Source organism: Panicum virgatum, chromosome 6N, assembly GCF_016808335.1.
Source record: "Panicum virgatum strain AP13 chromosome 6N, P.virgatum_v5, whole genome shotgun sequence".
NCBI lineage: Eukaryota > Viridiplantae > Streptophyta > Magnoliopsida > Poales > Poaceae > Panicum > Panicum virgatum.
The window spans coordinates 13,900,395-13,921,563 of record NC_053150.1 but is presented as its reverse complement, the minus strand read 5'-3'; the positions used below and the strand labels follow the sequence as shown (position 1 = coordinate 13,921,563).

Here is a 21,169-nt window from a genome sequence, read left to right as displayed (position 1 = left end):
CCTTACTTAATGCCTTATAAATCTTCTATACAAATTAAATCCAAATTCAAACACTATCACATGAATGGATAATAAATCCAAATCATATTTGTCTTAGATTTCAAATAACTTGCAAATGGATCCACGAATGTTCTTGAAAAATTATAGGAATATAAATCTTTCCATGATACACAAATGTCTAGTTGAACTCGAGAGGTGAAAGTGACAAAATCCACATAAAATGATGAGTTCTTTAAATCAATAGTAGTTTCAAAATTTCAAAATAACTTCTGAACCTTTGCTCAAATGAAATTGAGCCTAAACAAGAAATTGTAGATCACAAAATTTTTAGCAACTTTGATATTCAAAAGTTTTTGATTTGACAATAGGAAATAGGAGAAAATGTTAGTTCTTCATTGAGACCCTGATTTTTCATCTAATTACGAAATTGCCCCTATCTCCATCTCTCTCTTCCCTCCTCCTCTGTTTCCCTGCCATGACGGCGCCGTATGCCGACATTGAAAGCTGGCTGGTCAAGTGGCCGTACCCCAGCTGAAACCACCCTCACGCCCCCTGGCTTCCCTCAACTCGCTCCTCCCTGGCTCTGCGCGAGCTCGCCACGCGTCCCGCCAGCTGCTCTGCTCACCACGCCGTCGAACGCCATCGTCGTTCCCCGGCTGCGCCCTCCCCTCGCTCGGCCCTTTCCCAGGCAGCTCGCACCCAGGTTTGCCCTCCCCTTGCTGCTTGCCTATAAAGGCTAGCTCGGCCCCCTGTCGCGCGCACGCTAGCTCATCGAGCTCCCATGGCCGCCGCCCCTGTACTCTACTCCGGCGAGCCCCTGCTCACCGTGGATCCACCGCCCCGCGCCCCATTGCCCAATCCGAGAGCACCCCTACCTTCCTCGTTTCTCACTGTGACTAACCGACCCGGCCATCACCCCCAGAATCGCCCAGGACCACTTAGAAGAGCCGCCGTGAGCCATTCCCTGCCGGCGAGATCCGCCCCACGCTGACCTCCCCTCTCCGCCCTCCCTCGGCCCAAAATAACCCTAGGAACGGGTTCCCCTCGCTCCCAGGAAACTCCCAAGACCGAGCACCGCCGGCCACCTACTCTCGCCGGCGAGCCGCCACAGGCCGCCTCCGCCCCCACCAAGCCCCTCTACAGGTGTTGACAGTCCTTAAGTGCAAAAATTAACCGTCAGCTCCTGCAGTTTTCCATGACATTCCAATCACCAAACTTAGTTATAGGGTTTATAACTAATCAATTCAATAAGTTTTGGTGAATTGTGATCTGCAGGCACCCATATCTGCATTTCAGGAAAAACACTACTACACAAAACTTAGCAGAGGCGGTTGAAAACTATTTTCCGAGGCGGGAAAAGGCAAATGCCTCAGACCTATCGATTCTGTTAATCAAGCATTTTCTAAGGCGGTTGTCTTGCGCCAGCCTCATTTAATCAAAAAAATAATAAAATAAAAATCCCGCGCCCGCTGCCGCCGGTGGCCGCGCCCGCTCCGCCGGATCCACCCACTTGGGGCGCTCGCTGCCGCTCCGCACCGGCCACCCTCTCTGCCGGCCGCGACCGCCGACGCCGCCATCCGCCCGTGGCACGGATCTGTGCCGCTGCCGCACGACACGCCTGTGCGCTCCACCTGTGTGCTTGGCATGTTTGCCAACCTGAAGGGCGCAAAAGCCTGGCTTGAACAGGCCGTGTGCACATTCTGTGCATTGTGGGCCGGAAGCACTCGTCGTTTCGTGGGCCGAAGGTGACGCCGCTAGCCGCGCCGAGCCGGTCGTCGGGCCGAAGAGGGATGCCGCTCCGCGAAGGCATGTCTAACCGAAGGTGGCGCTGCGCCGATGTCTTCGCCTTGGGACAAGAAGCTCTAGCCACGAGCCGGAGTCGGCGAAGCTGAAGGTGGCGCCAAGCCAAAGAGCTGGAGCCGGCAAAGTCAAAGCTGGAGCCGAGCGAAGCCGTGGCCTTTCAAGCCAAAAAGCTAGAGCTACGCGAAGTAGTAGCCACGCGAGCTGAAGAGCTGGAGCCGGGTGAAGCCGTGGCATTGCGAGCCGAAGAGCTCCAGCCGGCGGAGTCGAAGCTGGAGCCGGGTGAAGCCGAAGCCACGTGAGTCGAAGAGGGAGCCATGCGAAGCCGAAGCCGCGTGAGCCGAAGGGAGAGCCACGGGAAGCCGAAGCCGCGTGTGCCGAAGGGGGAGCCGCGCGAACCGAAGCCGCGTGGGCCAAAGAGGGAGCCACACGAAACCGAAGCCACGTGAGCCGAAGAGGGAGCCGCGCGAAGCCGAAGCCACGTGAACCGAAGAGGGAGCCACGCGAAGATGAAGCCACGTGAGCCGTAGGAGGAGCCGCGCGAAGACGAAGCCACGTGAGACGAAGGGAGAGCTCTGTTGCTTCATGTGGTAATCGTGAGCTTTAATTCGTGCCAACACACGGTGGTGCGCCAAACTGTTGGGGATCAAATCCACCAAGACAGCCGAGAGAAGAGGGAACAAGTGAGGGAGTGAGAAAATGCTCATTCGGGAGAGAGAGTGTCCCCCTTTGATCCCTTGGGCCAACTATATAGAGGAGGAGAGGGGGGTGGCAATTTACTCTCGACCCCCTGGTGGGTACAAAATTTACAAATAGGTTATTGGGCTACCACAATAGGACCATTTACAAGATGGGCTGGGCCGCTAGCCATTCCCCCAATAAGCCGAGGAGAGCATGGAGTAGCTGGTGATGCAATGATGTTAGTGAAGCCGAGCACTAGCTCCCATTACTGTTGGGACAGAAAATCAAATAGAATGGCAGTCAAGGGAAGGAAATTTTGAAATAGCAGTAGTGATGGGATATGATAAGAATTTCGACAGCACTGGTATATTTAAAAATTCTAATGGCACTGAGGGGATACTGTAGAAGTGCACATATGATTATTTGTTGAATTACTTTGCAATAGCGTGTTCAAATTTGGAGCGAATACAACAGAATTCAATGTCTCATGCGGTTCTTGAGAGCCAATAGGCTCAATACTCAACAAGTCAACATCTCCTCTGTTTTACTAAACCATTGAGAGCCAACAAGGTCAGCACTCAACTGCAATGTTGTGAACAGAAATTCTGTAGAAATCCGGAGCAAGAGCAAGATAAAGAATGTCCGGCATCAGTAACCAGACAACCACAAAATAAATTAAAGATAGCACAGAAATATTGATGATGGACATTAAAATTATAGAGAAGAAGTTAGTATTGATCACCTTCATGAATAAAAAACAACAAATACAAGAAAAATCGGTTGAACCTGTGGTACTTTTGTATGCTTTGTTCTTGTAATAAAGCGAGGGAAACCTTTTCTCTAAAAAAAATAGAAGAAAAATCCGTTGACAGCATCTCCCTTGAAAATAGTAGGTGCCACCTCAACTTCTGAAACAAAGATTTCAACTTAATTTGATCGAGCTACTGTTTCATATGTTCGCAAACTAATATTAACTAGAATAATTCAAGAACAAGTAGTAGGTTCTGCTTGAGACAAGATTATTCTCACTTTTTACGCAACCTGCTTGTCTTGAACCCAAATGCTTCTGCCAAGATATGAGGGCACTTCCTTTTGAGATCCTTGTAAGCACGGGTTTCCTTCACTGCTTTCGCCGCATCAGATCTATTCATAAGTTCGAAGCAACAGTTCTTAAGCCTAGGGCAATTATGATGGTCAGCTAATGGCAGCACATCTGCCACGTTCCCCACATCAAGACCGTCGCAGAGCATGCTCTCGCACATCGTCTTCAACCTGCCCACATCGTACCTATCTGCAGCAACAAGCAAATGCTGGATCAGTGTGCTGTCAGCGTCACCTGGAACATCATCGGTGTAGAAGAAATGCAGGAGGGCGCTGAACGCGTCGGACGGCATGTCCTCGATGGCGACGCGCGCCGCCGTCGCCTCCTTCCTCGGCCCGAAGAACTCCGCCATGAACACCGGCGACCACACCGCGAGCACGAGCTTGTGCGCGGCGAGCGTCTCCCCGTCCACGGTGAAGGTGACGTCCGCGCCCACCCCCGTCTCCACCAGCAGCCTGCCGAAGTGCTCGGTGATGTTGGGCGGCGGCACGGGGATCTCGTTGATGAACATGTTGGTGAGCACCAGGGGTTGTTTGATCACGGTGACGTCGCAGTGGATGGTGAGGCGATCGTCCCGGAGGGAGGTGGAGTCCTCCAGCTCGGCGCGGCTGATGAAGCCGGTGTGGGGGAAGTACATGGTGGGGTCGCCGTAGCTGAACTCCAGCGGCTCCGGCGTCCGGTGGGTCGCCGTCGGCGACGGCAGCCCGGTGGCCTGGTCGACCAGGCTCAGGCCGCAGGACGCCCGGACCTTGGCGCCCTTGCTGAGGAGCACGAGGAAGATGGAGACGAAGGGCTGGGTCGGCCCGCCGGGGACGAAGGAGCCTCCGTCGGTGTAGAAGCGGATGGCCCAGTCGTGGCCGCCGACGGAGAAGGTGCCGGACGAGATGTGGTCGCCCTTGGCCATGCCCTTGTGCAGGCTGTACCCGGAGATTTCGAGTGAGTGCGAGCCCTGCTCCATCACCGGCGTGCAGATAGACCGCCTCCTCGTCCTCGCCGGCGTCGACATGTGGTCTCAGGCGTCGGCGACGTGGACGCGTCGCCGGTCAGAACGGGAAGAACAGACACGTTCGGCGGCGTGTCTTGTGTCGTGAACTTGGATCCTGACAGAGAGGAGGCGTTCGTTCTGCCTTTATTGAGATGATGAAGGTGCCTGTTCTCCGATTTGTTTGACACAAACAGGCAATGAACTCCGATCCGTATTCGAATCGAACGAGAGTACGAATTGCAGTTGGACATCGTCACCGGCTCGGAGCCTCGGACTCGGATAAACGATGGTAGCCGCCGGAGGCGCTAAGGACCGTGTGGTGTGATTCAGATTATACTCACAGTAGACTCGGCATGAAAGTTTCAGAACTGAGTAAATTTCACAAAGTTCAGACATCCAGAAAAGAACCTGGCGGCAAAATGCTTTTGGTTGCAATCGGAAGAACAGTACTATCCAGGAGTCAGGACTTCGGAGCCGATTGAATACAAGTTGTTCATTTGCCTGTCCTTTCTATTTCTTAAAAATAAACTTGTTGAGTGCATTCACCAATGGTTTGAATCCTCAAAATGTTTCCCACGATTATACCTCTGCCATATTTTTTTTTGGAAAAGGGAAATTTTATTGATTTCAAGTACAATACATCAAGGTGCACAGTACCTCCGCCATATGGATTTTTCATGATTAAAATCATAACATAATATATTTTAAAACACAAAGAAAACAAATCTAGGAGGTAAGACCTTCTGTACCCTAGCAATGGACACAGTGGCGAATCTAGAATTTGGATTTAGGTGGGGCTCATCTTCCTCTTCTTCTTCCTTCCCCCTCTCTTTTTCTTCTTCTTCTTCCTCATTTTCCTCTTCCTCCTTTTAATTTATGGTTGAAAATTGTAGGGAGTCTTGGGGGGGCTCATGGGTTGCATAGGAGTAGGGGGCTGGAGCACCCTAGCACCCCCTGGCTCCGCTGCTGAATGGACATTGACTGTGGAGCGTGGACTGCTTGCCCATTGAAGTTATAATGTGGGTTATGAACTTATTTAATTCAAATGTTCAACAAAATATCATCCCGGACAACAGAAAATCCAGTGTATATTTTGGTCTCCTGTTGACCTCCGAAAATGTTTTGCAACGAGCAACCTTGCACTCCTGTGCTGGTCTTTCTTTGGGTTCTATCTAAGGATCGCAACGGGTCGGGTTCGGTTCGGGTGGAGTGTCTGGGCACCCAAACCCGAACATAAAACCCGAACCCGCCCCGAACTCCAATTCGGGTTAGAATTCATCCCCAAAACCGAAACGTGCGGATACCTGAAACCCAACGGGTAGTCCGAAACCCGAATTTTGCAGCACTTGAGATCCAGGAGACATGAGATCTAGGAAGCCGACGCGGTCGCTCGTTGGAGGTGGGATAGTGCGAGGCCAGCGCGGCGGCGCCCGGCGAGGTCGCTCATCGGAGGCTCAGCGGCCGAGGATAGCAAGGTTGCCGTGCGGGGCGCCTCCGCGCTCGACGGGCGGGGCTGGGTGCGGGCCGTGTGACACCTCTTGTGTCAGTTTAACCAAAGCCAGGCAATTAACATAACTTCACACATAAATGAGCTAAGAAAACTTAAATAAGAACCCTATGTCTAGTTTTTGCAAACTTGTGTGTAGATGTATGTGTGCATGTGTTTGAGTGCAATGCTTGAAAAACAATATTTGGTACACTTTTAAACTTGACTTGACATGTGTGGTAATAAGACACTAAAATACATCTTTCCTAATGAGCTATAAACTTTCTATGCAAATCAAATTTAAACTGGAAAAACCATCAGTTGAAATGATTAATGGAAACATTCTTTGATTTGTGAAGATCTGCTAGTTCAAACAAAATAATAAAATGAGGCCACAAATATTCAAGGCACAAGTAGTTTGAAATCTTGAAATTTCTTTCAAGGAAAAGAAGACATAAAACATACTTACTTCGGAGGTCTAGTAAGAAAATATTTAGTTCTTCCTTAAATGACAAATTGGAGTTGTGAACAAACTGAAATTTTGAACAAGGGACCATAAACATCCCTTTAGCACATAATAATAATAAATATTTATAGGAAACAAGAATGCATCCTTGTATATGAGTATGTGTGGATATAAAACTTGTTCCTTTAATATTCTTGAACTTTCATGCTCAACTTATCATAAAAATATAGTATGAAGACACACCCATATTTTTGGGGAATATAGTTTAATTTAAAAAGACTTTTTACAAATTCAAAATTTAAACATTCAAATAAATAGGAGTTCAATTTTTAGTGTTAAGGAAGTTAAAATAACTTCAAACCAATGCTAAGAAGCCTATGAAAATGAATAGGCATATTCACCATGTCATGTTAAACAAAAGCCTAGTTGAAGACTAGGAGTAAAAGTGCCAAAGTTCACATAGAATGATAAGTACTTTAAATGGCTGTTTTTGAAATAATTAAATAACTCTCAAAACATTGCTCAAATGAAGAAGTGCATAACACTAAAGTTGTAGATCTCGAAACATTGAACAAGAATGGTATTCAATACGTTTTCATTTGAGGCAGAGAAGAGGGAGAAAAATTGAAATTACAGAACGGAGTTTTGAACTTCGGTTTATTTACGAAATTACCCTCCACTCCATCTCCTACCTCTCGCCTCCCTGCACCACGCCTACGACGGCATCTGTACGCCGGCGCGGCCACCTGGCCGCCCATGCGTCGCACCCCGACCCAAACCGCCCTCGTGCGCCCCTGGTATTGCCCCAAACCATCTTCTCTAGCGCCCCAAAGCTCGCCACGCCCCTTTCCTCTCCTGCGCGCGCCACGAGGATGGTCGCCGCGCCACGCGCCGAGCCGAGCTCTCCCTCTTCCGACCTGCTCCCTTCATCGCTAAGAAAGCCCTTCCCCTCACCCTTGGCCTATAAAAGGCCAGCACGACCCTTCTTGCGCGCCCAGGAAACTAGAGCCGCCGCCACCATGGCCGGCCTCTGCCGGAGCTCCGTGGACAACCCCTATCCACCCTTCCTCGGCTCCAACTGAGCCCCTGAATGGATTCCTCTCGGAAATCCGATGCTCCCAAGCCCAATATCCCCTTCCCTACCTCACCCGAGCTCGCCGGAGCCGAGCTCCCAAGGCCGCCGCCCCTGTACGTCGCCGGCGACCCACCTCCCAACAGCCCCCGACCCATCCCAGACCACCGGAAGGTGCGCCTCGACCTCCTCTCCACTTTCCCCCACTTTCCCCCTACCTCCGGTGACTCTCCTCGCCGGGAACCACAGCGCCCTTCCCTGCTCTGTTCTGTGAGTTCCGCCAGGGACTCCTGTGGAGAAGAAACAAAAGTTCAGGGGCCAAAGTGCAAAATGTACATGAACTTCAAAGCAGCAAAATTGTAAAATACATATAAAATCGTAGAAAAATACAAAAAATATAAAATCAACTGTTCTGGAATCCTTAGAACAAGAACTACAACTTTTGTTACAGTCACATGTTCATATTTTGCATTTATTTTAATCTAAGAAAAAGACTATTTTAAATGGCACATAAATGTTCTAGGAGTTTGGTTCAGTAACTATGCTTGATTTTTGGATATGTTGAACTTAGTACTGTTAGAAGAACCTGGTAAAAATATGAGCTCTGTTTGAAATTGTTTGCTTGCTCAAATGATCAAGATTCCTAAATCTACTAGTATTGCTCATGTATTAATGTTGGTAGAAATAATGAGGTTCTGTGTATGAAACTTTTTCCTTGTATGCATGTCACTAAAATCTTACTGTTGCGCAAGTTTGAGAAATTTTAGATCAGTCTAACTATATATTTGAGTTAATGCTTGATAAGTAGGCTTTATTTGTGATATATAGTTCCTTTGCTTAGAAAAATCTAGGTTTATTTCTGAAACTTTGTTTTAGTCATATAAACATGCTTGCAAAGTTTGAGCAGCATTTACTGAATATTCTTACAGTTACAACCCATGCTTGAGATATCATGTTTAGTTTTGCTTTAGTTAAAAAATCATGCTTAGCATCTCATGGTTAGATTTACCATTTTTGTTCTGAGTAAACTAGGCCGTATCTGATCAAGATTTTTGGATATGTTCTTAGTTAGAGTTTATGCTCGCTATAATAAAAAGTTCACATGCAGCACTGATAAAATGAACTTTGAAAATTTTATTCTAACTCATGTTAAGTTAAATGCATAACTAATTTATCTGGTTGATATAAAGCTTGATAATTTTTATATAATATGTTTATCTCATGACTAGGCTCTGGTAAAAGTTTGAGAACCATATCCCTAGTATAACTCTTTGTAGAATTAATCTTATTTAATAGCTTGCTAAATTTGTTCATTTTGTCACCTCTGTTGTATAAGTATATAAAATCTGGAAAAATTACGGTACTGAGTAGATGCTATTTAGATGCTCCCGTAAAATTTGTAGCACCAGAACCCATGTCAAACATTCTGCACAAAAAGGTGAAGCAACTAGAGTAATCTACTTACATGAATTGTTATGGTTAATTGCTTTATGATTAGATGCTGAAATTTATGCCATAGATGCTAGAGTATCTGATCTATCTTACATTAATTTTTCATCACTAGTTCATGAGTAAATTGGTTGCTATGAAATAGTGAAAGCATGCTATGTTTTAATATTGAAAATGAAAACCAAACCCCACACTCATTCATGAAGAAACATAGTTGTAATTACTACTCCATAAATGACTGCCCATGGAATGAAATTTTGAGATCACCACTGAATTAACTTTTGTGGACTACAACTTTATCGTGAAGGAAAGAAATCGTTATTCATGAATAACTCCTAATCTTGCATTGCATATAGAAACGGTTAATCTCGCGGACGGTGACTACGAATTGGTGCCCGCGGACTCTCGTGTTGATCAGGAGGTTAATTTGAACTGTGCTAACTTATCTCAAGGCCTGGGCCAAGCCCCAGAGGTTTTTATGCCTAACAGTGCCCAAGAAGGCAAGCCCCGGTGCATAATCCCATTATTTTCCGAGTTATTATTCATATAACTATTTATAATGTGTTGTAATAATTTTATTTCTGCATTTAAGTTTTCTAGGCGTTGATCAAAAACCTTAGATGCATGATCCCTAGATACCTATGTTTGATACCCGGATCTTTTTTATCGACTAGTTGCCATGCAAACTAGGTATGGTAGAAGTCGAGGGGTTTCCTGCCTCTCGCGAGCAAATAGAAATTTTACTGACTTTAATTCCTACTGAAATATAAGGACAACGGGCGGGGTTGTGTAGTTGTGATACCCCGCTGGTGTAGTCGAAAATGGCTAAGGTCGTGGTGTGTGGCTCATTTCGCTAAGCGTTTGAAAGTACTAGCCACATACCGAGAAATATAGTAATTGGTAAGCTTAAGTACCTGATTGGACCAGCGAGTGGAACGATCTCGCACCCTCTTGATAGAAGTAGGTTTATTTTTTTGTCCGGACGTACGGGTGCAGAGACGTCGGGCTCTGTAGTCGGGGAGGGTGTCCTGGATCCACGGACCGGAAAGAAAGGGGAAAAGTTGTGTGGGTGACTTGGTTCCCATACGTGTGGTCTAGGTTCCCCTGGCCAGGTTGAAATTCGATTCAGAATCGTCCGCCTCTCACGGCATGAGATTGCTTAACGTTTTCGGTCACACAGAGTAACAAGTGGAACATGATGATGATAATACTGCTGGTTGATTAAATGATTGCTCTACCATGTTTGTGTAGAGTTAGATGCAAACTTAGAATAGTTAATCCAACTGGAAGATGGCTAAATAAAATCTGAAAATAAGGATCAACATTTAGTGGCGTTTTTGGCAAAACAAACCCCACCAAACAAAAAGCCTTGCATGTCTAGTTATCGGACTATGTTATATCCTATAACGGGTCAGTCTTGCTGAGTATTAGTATACTCAGCCTTGCTTGTGGCACTGTTTTCAGGTACTAACTTCGAAGATCTGTTTGCGAGTCTTACTTGGCCGTGTACCTTGCCTCTGGGCTGGTTTGTTGAGTGGGATGGCTCTTCAGCTGGTGCTGACCACCCTCCCACTAAGTGACGCTTTCGTGCGGGCTTTATCGATGTGTCACTTCCTTTCGTTAGATGTTTTATTGCTTCCGCTGAGACTATGACACTTGAATAATTTGTGTAGTTTGGAACTCTGTAGTACTTCACTACTCTGAACATGGTTTGTAATAAATTTCCTTTCCGCTGCAATCACTCTGAGATGTATGAAATGTTCTGTGCTGTAATCTCTGGTATCACCTTCGTGTGAGTGTTATCTGCTGATCCTGGAATAACGTGGCTTTAATCGAGGCTTCACTCGAGGAACTACCGGTGCGTGCCGATTTGGGTCAGAGTTGCCTAGCAACAAAGATCAGTGCACCCGGGCCCAGATAGTTTGGGTGGTTCTGCCACAGGGCGGGCCGCGGGCGATGCCTGCGCCGCTGCGCGAGCGGGCGCGCTGCTGCCGCACTCCATGAGCGGGCGAGCTGGATCCCGCCACGTACCCCGTCGGAGGAGCTTCGCGGGGAGGAGCTCGGCCGCCGGCCCGAGTAGAAGTTCGGCAGCTACAGCGCCGAGCGGGCGGAGGTGGAGCATGCGGTGCTGGACGAGGAGGTCAGGGACGTCCTCCTGCGAGAGGGTGCCCCCGGCGCGAGCGGCTTGGGAGGAGTTCAGCCACTGCTGCTGTAAGGAAAATGACCCCATTAGGCCATTATTTGTGATTTTGGTGATTGAGTAACAACGCAAATAATGGGACTAATGCGAGTGTCAAGTGAACATTAATAGATCCCAGAGATTAAGCAAAAAGGCCAAGCAAAGCAAAACACGAAGAAAGAACTCAAAGAAACATTGAATTGGACGAGTTCAGTAGGAAACAGTGGCACCGGATGCACCGGTGACACTGCACCGGTCTAACCGGTTGGCATCGGATACACCGGTGCTATACCACCGGTGTAATGGCCGAGCAATGCCCAGGCCAGGGGAGAAATGCAAAGTAGCACCGGATACACCGGTGATACTACTTTGAGGTGTCGATGCAAGCACATTGTCATGCACCAGAGACCATGACAAGTTGACGAGAAGACTTTCATCAGCACCGGATGAACCGGTGGTGCACAGGAGCGAGGCACCGGTGTAACTCAAGACAAAAGCTGAAGATCTCTTCAGGACCGGATGAACTGGTGATGCACCGGTGCACGAGACCGGTCTAACCGGTGGCACCACGTCAGCTGTCAGAGCCCCAACGGATACCCTGAAGCTCAGAGTGACCGGATGCACTAGTGCTATACATTCGGATACACCGATGCATATGCAAAAAATTGGGTAACAGCTCAAAATGGCTAGTTCGACTTGGAGGCCTATATATATGCCATCCCCCGGCCAATTGGAGTTTGCTGGAGTTCAAAGAAGTCACAAACACATCCAAGAATATCTCGAAGTCATCCAAGAGCTTAGCACTCATATCCTTAGCCCTTAGCACACTTTGAGAGTGTTGTGTAAAGGATAGCTCTTAGTGAGTGAGATTGCAAGGCCAAGTGCCTTTGTGCTGAGGTTCTTTAGTGAACCAAAAGAAGAATTCGGTGCGCCGGCACCTTAGAGCTTTGAAGACTCGCCGACACATCATCGACCCTCCGACTTGGTGTAGAGCGGCGACGACAACATTATGCGGGGGACGTGGAGACCCTCATCCTTTGTGGAGAAGCTCCTTAGTGGAACCCGGGGCCAAGGTGACCGTGATTGTGTTCACGGAAAAGACTTGGAGACCGAGTAGCAATATTCTTAGTAAATGCTACAACAACGTGGATGTAGGTGTGCCTTTGTTGCTAACCGAACTACGGGATAAACACCCACGTCAAGAGTTTGCTTTCTCCTATCCCTCTCTTTAAGCTTCCGCATTTCATACTAGCAATTTGTGTGCCTTTACTTTCATAGAGTAGTTTCTTGATAGGAAAGGCTATATGTTGCTAAACTCTTTTGAGATAGGGGTTTCACATTAGAACAACCATAGTTGCGCATCTAGATAGCATATTTTAGTTTACTATTGTGCAAATAGTTGGAGCCATAGATCTAAGTTTTTAGTTTGTCTAATTCACCCCCTCCTCCTCTTAGGCTAGAGCGCGGTCCGATCGCTTTCAATTGGTATCAGAGCCAGGACTCACTCCTCTCATAAAGAAAGTCAATTCCATTGGTAATTTATGTTTACTGGCTCACTTGATCGGTTAGGCTTCACCGCCTAGTGAGTTATCTCTTTTAGGGGAAGGGGATGGATTCTCTAGGACCTCCTCGATGTTTCGATGGCACGGGCTTCTAATGATGGAAGATCTTAATGCAATCTCATCTCCAAGCAAAGGGCCTAAATATTTGGAGGGTAACTAGTGAGGGAATGAAGGGTAATAGTCAACAAAAGAAGCAATATGATGCTATAGCCAAATGTGCTATTCTAAACTCTCTTGGTGACAATGTGTTCAACCGTGTGTTTGCTTGTAAAAATGCTAAGGAATTATGAAAAACTATTAGTGAGAACCATGAATGAACTAAAGATGTTGCAAATAAAAAATATCATGTTCTCATTGATAAACTCAATAGTTTCAAGCAACTTGATCATGAAAATGCCGAAACTATGTACTCACGGTTGAATATTCTTGTGAATGAGATTAATTCTTTACATGTGAAGAAAATTGATGATTTGGAGCTCGCAAGATCCTTCATTCACTTCGAAGGCCGAAGTATGATTTGGTGATCACAATTTTTTATGAGAAAGAAATCAACACATTGACACCAAATCAAGTCCTAAACAAGGTGATCGCCCATGAGCTACGCCATGACATCAAGCCAAGAGCGCCATCTTCTTCACCAATACATAGCGCACTTGCATGCAAGCAAGTTAAAAAGTTGAAGAAGATGGCCATCAAGGGTAGCTCAAGTGAAGAAAAAGAAGAGGAGGCAAGCCAAAGCTCCTCCAATAATGAAAAAGAGCCAATGGACCCCAACCTCTACATGCAAGTCAAAAAGATGAATAAATACTTGCAAGAAATCAACTCAATGGGGTATATGATCTTCCTCAAAGATGGTCCACATCACCAACTTATGAAGGTTGAGAAAAGGTTTAAGAAGAAAAAGCAACAAAAGAAGGAGAAGAAGCCCAAGCATGAGTCATTTGCCATCTTTGGTGAATGAGTTAGTGGTGGTGAAGAATCAAGTGCTAACTCAAGTGATGAATCAAGCAAGAAATTCACCACCTGCACTAACATGGGATCATCATTCAACACTTGCCTCATGGCCAAAGGTATGAATAGCGATGTAAGTGATGATGACTCATATTCTCCTTCATATGAAGAACTTTTTGAACTAGTTCATTAGCACCAAAATATAATTAAGAAGCAGTTAAATAAAATTGAAAACTTTAATGCTCTTAATGATCTTAATGCTATCTTCGCTACAAAATATGAAAGTTTGTTATGCAAATTCAAATTGCTTAGCGAAGAGCATGAAGAGCTCAAGTTGAAAATTGAGAGCATTAATGATACTAACCATGCTTCAACTTCTTGCTTTGATAAACCTAACCCTTGCAATGAGAAGTGTTTTGAGGATGTTGTTGTAGAATCTTGTGATGATCTCATTGCAAAGAAAAATGATGAACTCAAGCAAGAAGTTCAAAGGCTCATGAAGGACTTGGCTATATTAAAAGGCAAAAGCATAGAGAGCAATGTCCAACCTTCTCAAGATAACCGTGAAGACATGGTGAAGAAGCGTGAGAAGGGGTCCACCGTGACTTGCTCAAAGTGTCATCACAAAGGTCACAAGTCCAACAAGTGTTCTCAACCAATGAAGAAGCTTTCGGATGAGAAGAACAAGAAGAAACCCACAATAAAGAGTTCTCTCATCTACACCAAGCCCAACCGGAGGAACAAGAGCAATAGCACCACCTATATGATCAAGAAGAAAACAAATGGCAAGGTGGTTGCTCACAAGATTGGGAAGTAAGAAAGGAGTTGGAATCACTCCATTTGGGTGCCCAAGGATGTCATCACCAATATGAAGGGGCCTCAAATGGTGTGGGTTCCAAAGGAGACTTGAAGCCCAAGAATGAGTACGGGGGATTTGGAGTCTTGGCTACCTAGAAGATGAAGGATTCAAGCTAAGAAGCCAAGCTCACATCTTGGACATTTGTTGCTCAAGTCCCTCATAAGGTAATACAAGCTAGATTTCAATTCAAAACATCATGTAGCTTCATTGCCCTTACTAGGTTGTTTGCATTGTATTACCTAGTGTTTATATATGGTGGGTTGCTTGTGTCAATTCTAACCCATGAGCAACCTATATGATTTGATAAGTGTGTAGAAAGCTACACAAGGTTACTCTTCATGGTACATGGACTTCATGAGGTATGTGTTTTATTTGTACCATGAGCACAAGCTATAGGGTAAACTTCCCATTGTTGTTAAAAACAATGTGCATACATTTGATTTGTGATTCAAACACTAAATGCACACATTTAGGGGGAGTTCATTCTATGGTTTGTGACTTTGGAGACTAACGTGTTTTCAAGCTTATCTTTTGTAGTCTCATCGAGCCATGATCTATTGAACAAAATTGTCTACATCCAAGTTCATAGACTATGTGCTCATGCATGGGTTCACCTTGGTGTACCAAGTGTTTTTGACCTCAAAGATTTTCAATTGATATTCAATTTCAATTGGTATCATAACAAGTCACATTCAATTTGGTACATGCAAGGCAAAATAATCCCCCGGAGGTATACATGGTCTATAACCCCTTCAATTGGTATTCTTGTTAATTCTTTGTTATTTTAGGGCTACCTCCGTGCTAGTTTCGTGATTTTGTGATCCACCTTAGTAATCACTCAATTGGTATCTTCATTGATATCATATAAATTGGATCATGATTCATGGAACTAACTCCCTAGGCTATTAACTTTTCCCTTTGAGCTATTTTGGTTTGCCAAGCCTTTTTAGGTGATTTGATTCCAAAGGGGGAAAATTTTGGATCAAAGCAAGGAGTAAAAGAGTATCACCCAAAGGGGGAGCAACTTTGATTCCAAAAGGGGAGAAAAGAAGAAAAAATGGGGAGAAACAAAGGGGGATAATGGACTTAGGGGGAGGCCAAGACAACATTGGATGATGGTAAGCATCCAAGCAAGTGTAAGTATTTTCATTTGGATTTCAATTGGTATCAATTTATCATTTTTTGCAAATTTTATGCTTGCTTTGATTGTGTTGTCATCAATCACCAAAAAGAGAGAGATTGTAAGGAAAATGGCCCTATTAGGCCATTATTTGTGATTTTGGTGATTGACTAACAACGCAATCAATGGGACTAATGCGTGTGTCAAGTGAACATTAATAGATCCCAGTGATGAAGCAAAAAGGCCAAGCAAAGCAAAACACGAAGAAAGAACTCAAAGAAACATTGAATTGGACGAGTTCAGTAGAAAAAAGTGGCACCGGATGCACCAGTGACACTGCACCGGTCTAACTGGTTGGCATCGGATACACTGGTGCTACACCACCAGTGTAATGGGCCGAGCAATGCCCAGGCCAGGGGAGAAATGCAAAGTAGCACCGAATACACCGGTGATACTACTTTGAGGCGTCAGTGCAAGCACATTGTCATGCACCAGAGAGCATGCTAAGTTGGCGAGAAGACTTTCTTCAGCACCGGATGAACCGGTGGTGCACAGGAGCGAGGCACCGGTGTAATTCAAGACAAAAGCTGAAGATCTCTTCAGGACCGGATGAACCGGAGATGCACCAGTGCATGGGACCGGTCTAATCGGTGGCACCACGTCAGCCATCAGAGCCCCAACGGATACCCTGAAGCTCAGAGTAACCGGATGCACCGGTGCTATACCTTCGGATACACCGGTGCATACGCGGAAAGTTGGGTAACGGCTCAAAACGGCTATTTCAACTTGGAGGCCTATATATATACCATCCCCGGCCATTTGGAGTTTGCTGGAGTTCAAGGAAGTCACAAACACACCCAAGAACATCTCCAAGTCATCCAAGAACTTAGCACTCATATCCTTAGCCCATAGCACACTTTGAGAGTGTTGTGTAAAGGATAGCTCTTAGTGAGTGAGATTGCAAGGCCAAGTACCTTTGTGCTGTGGTTCTTTAGTGAACCAAAAGAAGAATTCGGTGTGCCGGCACTTTGGAGCTTTGAAGGCTCGCCTGCACGTCATCGACCCTCCGACTTGGTGTGGAGCGGCGACGACAACATTGTGCGGGAGACGTGGAGACCCCCATCCTTTGTGGAGAAGCTCCTTTGTGGAAGTCGGGGCCAAGGTGATCGTGATTATGTTCACGGAAGAGACTTGGTGACCGAGTAGCAATACTCTTAGTGAGTGCTACAACAACGTGGATGTAGGTGTGCCTCTGTGGCTAACCGAACCACAGGATAAATACCCGCGTCAAGAGTTTGCTTTCTCCTATCCCTCTCTTTAAGCTTCCACATTTCATACTAGCAATTTATGTGCCTTTACTTTCATAGAGTTGTTTCTTGATAGGAAAGGCTATAGATTGCTAAACTCTTTTCTGATAGGGGTTTCACATTAGAACAACTATAGTTGCACATCTAGATAGCATATTTTAGTTTACTATTGTGCAAATAGTTGGAGCCATAGGTCTAAGTTTTTAGTTTGCCTAATTCACCCTCTCCCCCTCTTAGGCTAGAGCACGGTCCGATCACTTTTAGCCGCACTGCGCGCGTGGGTGGGGGCAGGGCGGGCTGCCGAGCAGGCTGAGCGGCTGAGCCGCCGTCCACCGAGAGGGGTCGACGGCCTGACGGGGTGATGGGAGGGAGGTGAGATAGATTTTCAGGCTTATATACCTAGGGTTTCTAGGTGGGCTTCTAGTGGGCTCAATGTTTTGGGGCCCAATGGATATCCGCGGGTTAATTTTAGAATTCACCCCAAACCCGAAGTGTTTCGGGTATCCAAACCCGCAAATCCGTGGGTAAAAATCAGAACCCAAACCCGAAACCCGTAAACTCGAAATTCGCGGATATCCGCCCCAAACCCGCCCCGCTGCCATCCTTAGTTCTATCTCAGCTAGCGTGTATGGTTCATCAACAGTTTCATTTACTTTTTTTTAGAAAAAGCAAACGTCTCCGGCCTATGCAGCCACACATAGCCATTTTTTTATAAAATTCTCAGTACATGAGCTGATAAAATAGAGAGAAAGAGTACACAAACGACTTGACGGAATTAAAAGCAAAGTCTATTATTGCTTTTCTATCAATTCTTGGCAAAAATATCCAAGAAAACAACCTTCAATGCCTTGCTCGTCAAATAGACAGTCTTTCTTGTATCCTCACGCTGTAGCAGGGACCAGAATCGCAGCAAGTACGCTCCCCTGAAGACACTTATATAAATGGGGTAAATATTTTTTCTCAAAAATTAAATCATTATGTGTACACCATATCACCCACATAAGAGCTGCAGATCCAACAAAAATCAAACTTCTTTCTTTCGTGCTTATGCCCGTCAACTAATTTCTAAGCATTTACTGAGGATATGATTCCGACAATCTCTCCTTGTCTTTTTTTTTCCAATTTGAGCAGAGCAAGTCTAGTAGAATTGTGCACGCAGATAGATGTGATGGTGTCGAATGTAAATAAATTGTTGAAAAGAAAGGAATTTCTAGATGCGAAGAAAAATCTACAACACTACGACACACAACTATATTTAAAACTATTTATCTTGCGAACGATAAGGTCATCGTTGAGCACTACATGTAAAATTAAATGTAGACTCAGCACATCAAACAGGGTGCACATAAAAACGAAAATTAGAAGGACAATTCACATATTCCACCCTTCTGCAAAATATAAATTACGAAAGTATGATCTGCATATATACGTATCAGACAGCCCTGAGATTGTCATCTAACACTGAGCTGCTCTAGTAAACTCTAGAAAAGCTAGTAGTAGCACAATTCAAAAGATAACAACACCAGTAGCACCGCTTGAGATGAGCTGCCCTTCTTCTTTTTTCGCAACAGATCCTACTTGTCTTTTGACCAAAGATGCACCTGCTAGCTAAGGATATTGGTTGTTTGGGAGAAGTTCCTCTAAGATTCTCCATTGTCTCTAACTCTTCATTGCTTCCATCCATCACATTTGAGCTGATGATAAGCTAGTTCGCAAAGTTTGCCAATTCCATCAAACCAAGATTATATTGCCCCCAAAAAACCAATATATACAGTATATATATCGCCGCCATGTCAATCTTCCATCATTTTCTTGCCCCCGAAATCCTGAATCTCACCCGTGACAATTGACAAACAAAACCATGCATCAGGGAATGCATATCGACCTTGGACGGTAGCACACTGCTGCCTCCTTGTCGGCCGGCAAAGACGGCGAATCGGCGGCTACCTCGCCGTCGTCGGCCTGCACCCTTGGCGTCCGCCGCCCTGGATCTCTCCCCTCCGCGAACGAGAGCGACATCCCCCGCATCCTCCTCAGCTGCGGCCAGCAGCAGCTCGCCATGGCGCCCAGCGACGTCAAGCGGACGAAGCCGAACCCGGTGGCGGCAGCGGAGGCCGCTGACGACACCCGCGGCTCCTTGATGACGGTGACGGCGCACCGGATGGTGAGGCGGTCGTCCGCGAGGTACGGCGACGCCTCGAGCTCGGCGCGGCCCATGAAGGCCGTCTCCGGGAAGAACATGCTCTGCTCGCCGTAGGTGAACGCCCGGGGCTCCGCCGTCGCGTGCACCGTCGCCGGCAGCCCCGTGGCGCGGTCCACCAGGCCGAGGTCGCAGGACGCCCGCGCCGTGGCGCCCGCGCTCATCAGCACGAGGTAGACGAAGACGTACTCCCGGGCGCCGCGGCCGCCGGCTGCGCCGCCGCCCGGGACGCGGGGGGTGTCGGGGTAGAAGCGGATGGCCCAGTCGTGGCCGCCGACGGAGAAGGTGGCGGAGCGGAGGAACTTGTCGGCGCCCATGCCCTTGTGCAGGCTGTAGCCGAAGATGTCGAACACGTGCGCGCCCTGCACCGTCTCCACGGTGCACGTGGACCGCGTCGTTGCCGCTGCCATCGCCGGTGCCGGCATGCCGCCGGCCAGGAGCAAGGGCGTACGTGCGACTTTGTGGTGAGGGATGGAGTCATGGAGTGGAGATTAGCAAGGTGCTGGTTCTCCTTTTGTTTGACGAAAATGAAGCCGGTAGATAGGTGCGTTCGTTCTCGACTCGGTTACCATAGACTCTCCGTGTCCGAACCGGGAAACAGCATCGAGTTGGGGTTTCTTTTTTTTTTATTCCAGTATACTCCATCGATCACCGACTCGAACTCGGAGTATCGTCTCTCTGCATTGCCACTAGGATAGAAAGCATTGCCACTAGGATAGAAAGCTGGAGTCTGCAATGCCCATGGCTGCTATGCTGAATGCTGATCATGAGCTCGAGACAGACTGAGAAGTAATCATCTTCAGAGGTGTTCGCCCTGGCGTACTCGTCAGGGAAGCGTATGGACCAGCTGTGGCCGCCGATCGACGGGGAAAGTTACTGACCTGATGAAACTGCTCGGACCATATGGCCCATCCCGTTGTGCTTTGTAGACGGGGAAGTAGCGTATGAATCATAAACAAATTGTAATATTGTAGACAGGTGTTAAATTTGTAAGAAAAGGCAATATAAATTAATCTGTACCAATATCTGAGGATAAACTCGCAACAATAATATTAGATTTTAATGATCGAAATGATGTCAAACAGATAGTTGCACTGTTTCTTTTATCAGACCTCCTCGCACGGTTATTTTTACAAAAGTATTATTAGACTGAACCTATATATGACAATTGCAGTGTATACTATCCATCCATCTAAAACCTGTCACCAAACAGGCGAACATCCATTACCCTGTCACTCTCGTTAATTGCTACAATTTATTAATAATGTGCAGATTGCATGTAAAAGTGGGGCGGTTGTTGCTTGTTTGATAATAATTATTGAACTGGAAAATGTATGTTTATATGGAACAAAGCTTTGCAAAAGGTTGTACGTACGCTGAGGATGAATCATACAAACTCACGGGGAAAAGTTTACATACCTGTCATACTTGACAAGAGCTTTTCAATTGGAGCAACAAGTTTGAAGACCATAACAGCACGTCCAAATTATCAAAACAAAAATTTGTTAGACTGCTTGACCAGAATTGATCAACCGGAAACACATACACACATCCATTAGCTGCACTGCAGACCAACTGAATCAAAAGTATAAGATTAGAGATGCAAACAATTCAGGTATCCAGCACGTGGACAAATTAAATAAATCCAGCAGGCTGGTCCACTACTACAGAATACATCATCGCCAACGCCCCATCACCATCGGTTTGTTTCGAACCGGCAGTGATAGTCTATCACCGCCGGTTCCAAATGGACCCGGCGGTGATGCTTACATATCACCGCCGGTTCGTAATACGACCCGGCGGTGATGCTCTCTAGAACATCACCACCGGGTCGTATTACGAACCGGCGGTGATATGTAAGCATAACCGCCGGGTTGTAATATGACCTGGCGGTGATGTGTTCTCCACCTATTTTTTTTCATTCTCCCCACCCCCTCTCTCTCTCTGATC

General features: G+C 46.4%; 2 protein-coding genes across 2 annotated transcripts; both read right to left on the bottom strand.

Moving 5' to 3' along the window:
* Positions 1-3,198: 3,198 nt before the first annotated feature.
* LOC120677939 (BTB/POZ and MATH domain-containing protein 2-like) lies at positions 3,199-4,589 on the bottom strand. The gene is made up of 2 exons (XM_039959123.1): positions 3,511-4,589; positions 3,199-3,389 (listed from the first exon to the last, which is right to left on the bottom strand). The coding sequence occupies exons 1-2, from the start codon at positions 4,587-4,589 to the stop codon at positions 3,383-3,385; spliced, it is 1,086 nt and encodes a 361-aa protein (XP_039815057.1). The 3' UTR covers positions 3,199-3,382.
* A 14,296-nt stretch (positions 4,590-18,885) lies between these two features.
* Positions 18,886-19,629, bottom strand: LOC120677938 (BTB/POZ and MATH domain-containing protein 2-like). The gene has a single exon (XM_039959122.1). It carries the CDS (start codon positions 19,627-19,629, stop codon positions 18,886-18,888), a length of 744 nt encoding a protein of 247 aa, XP_039815056.1.
* Positions 19,630-21,169: the final 1,540 nt, after the last annotated feature.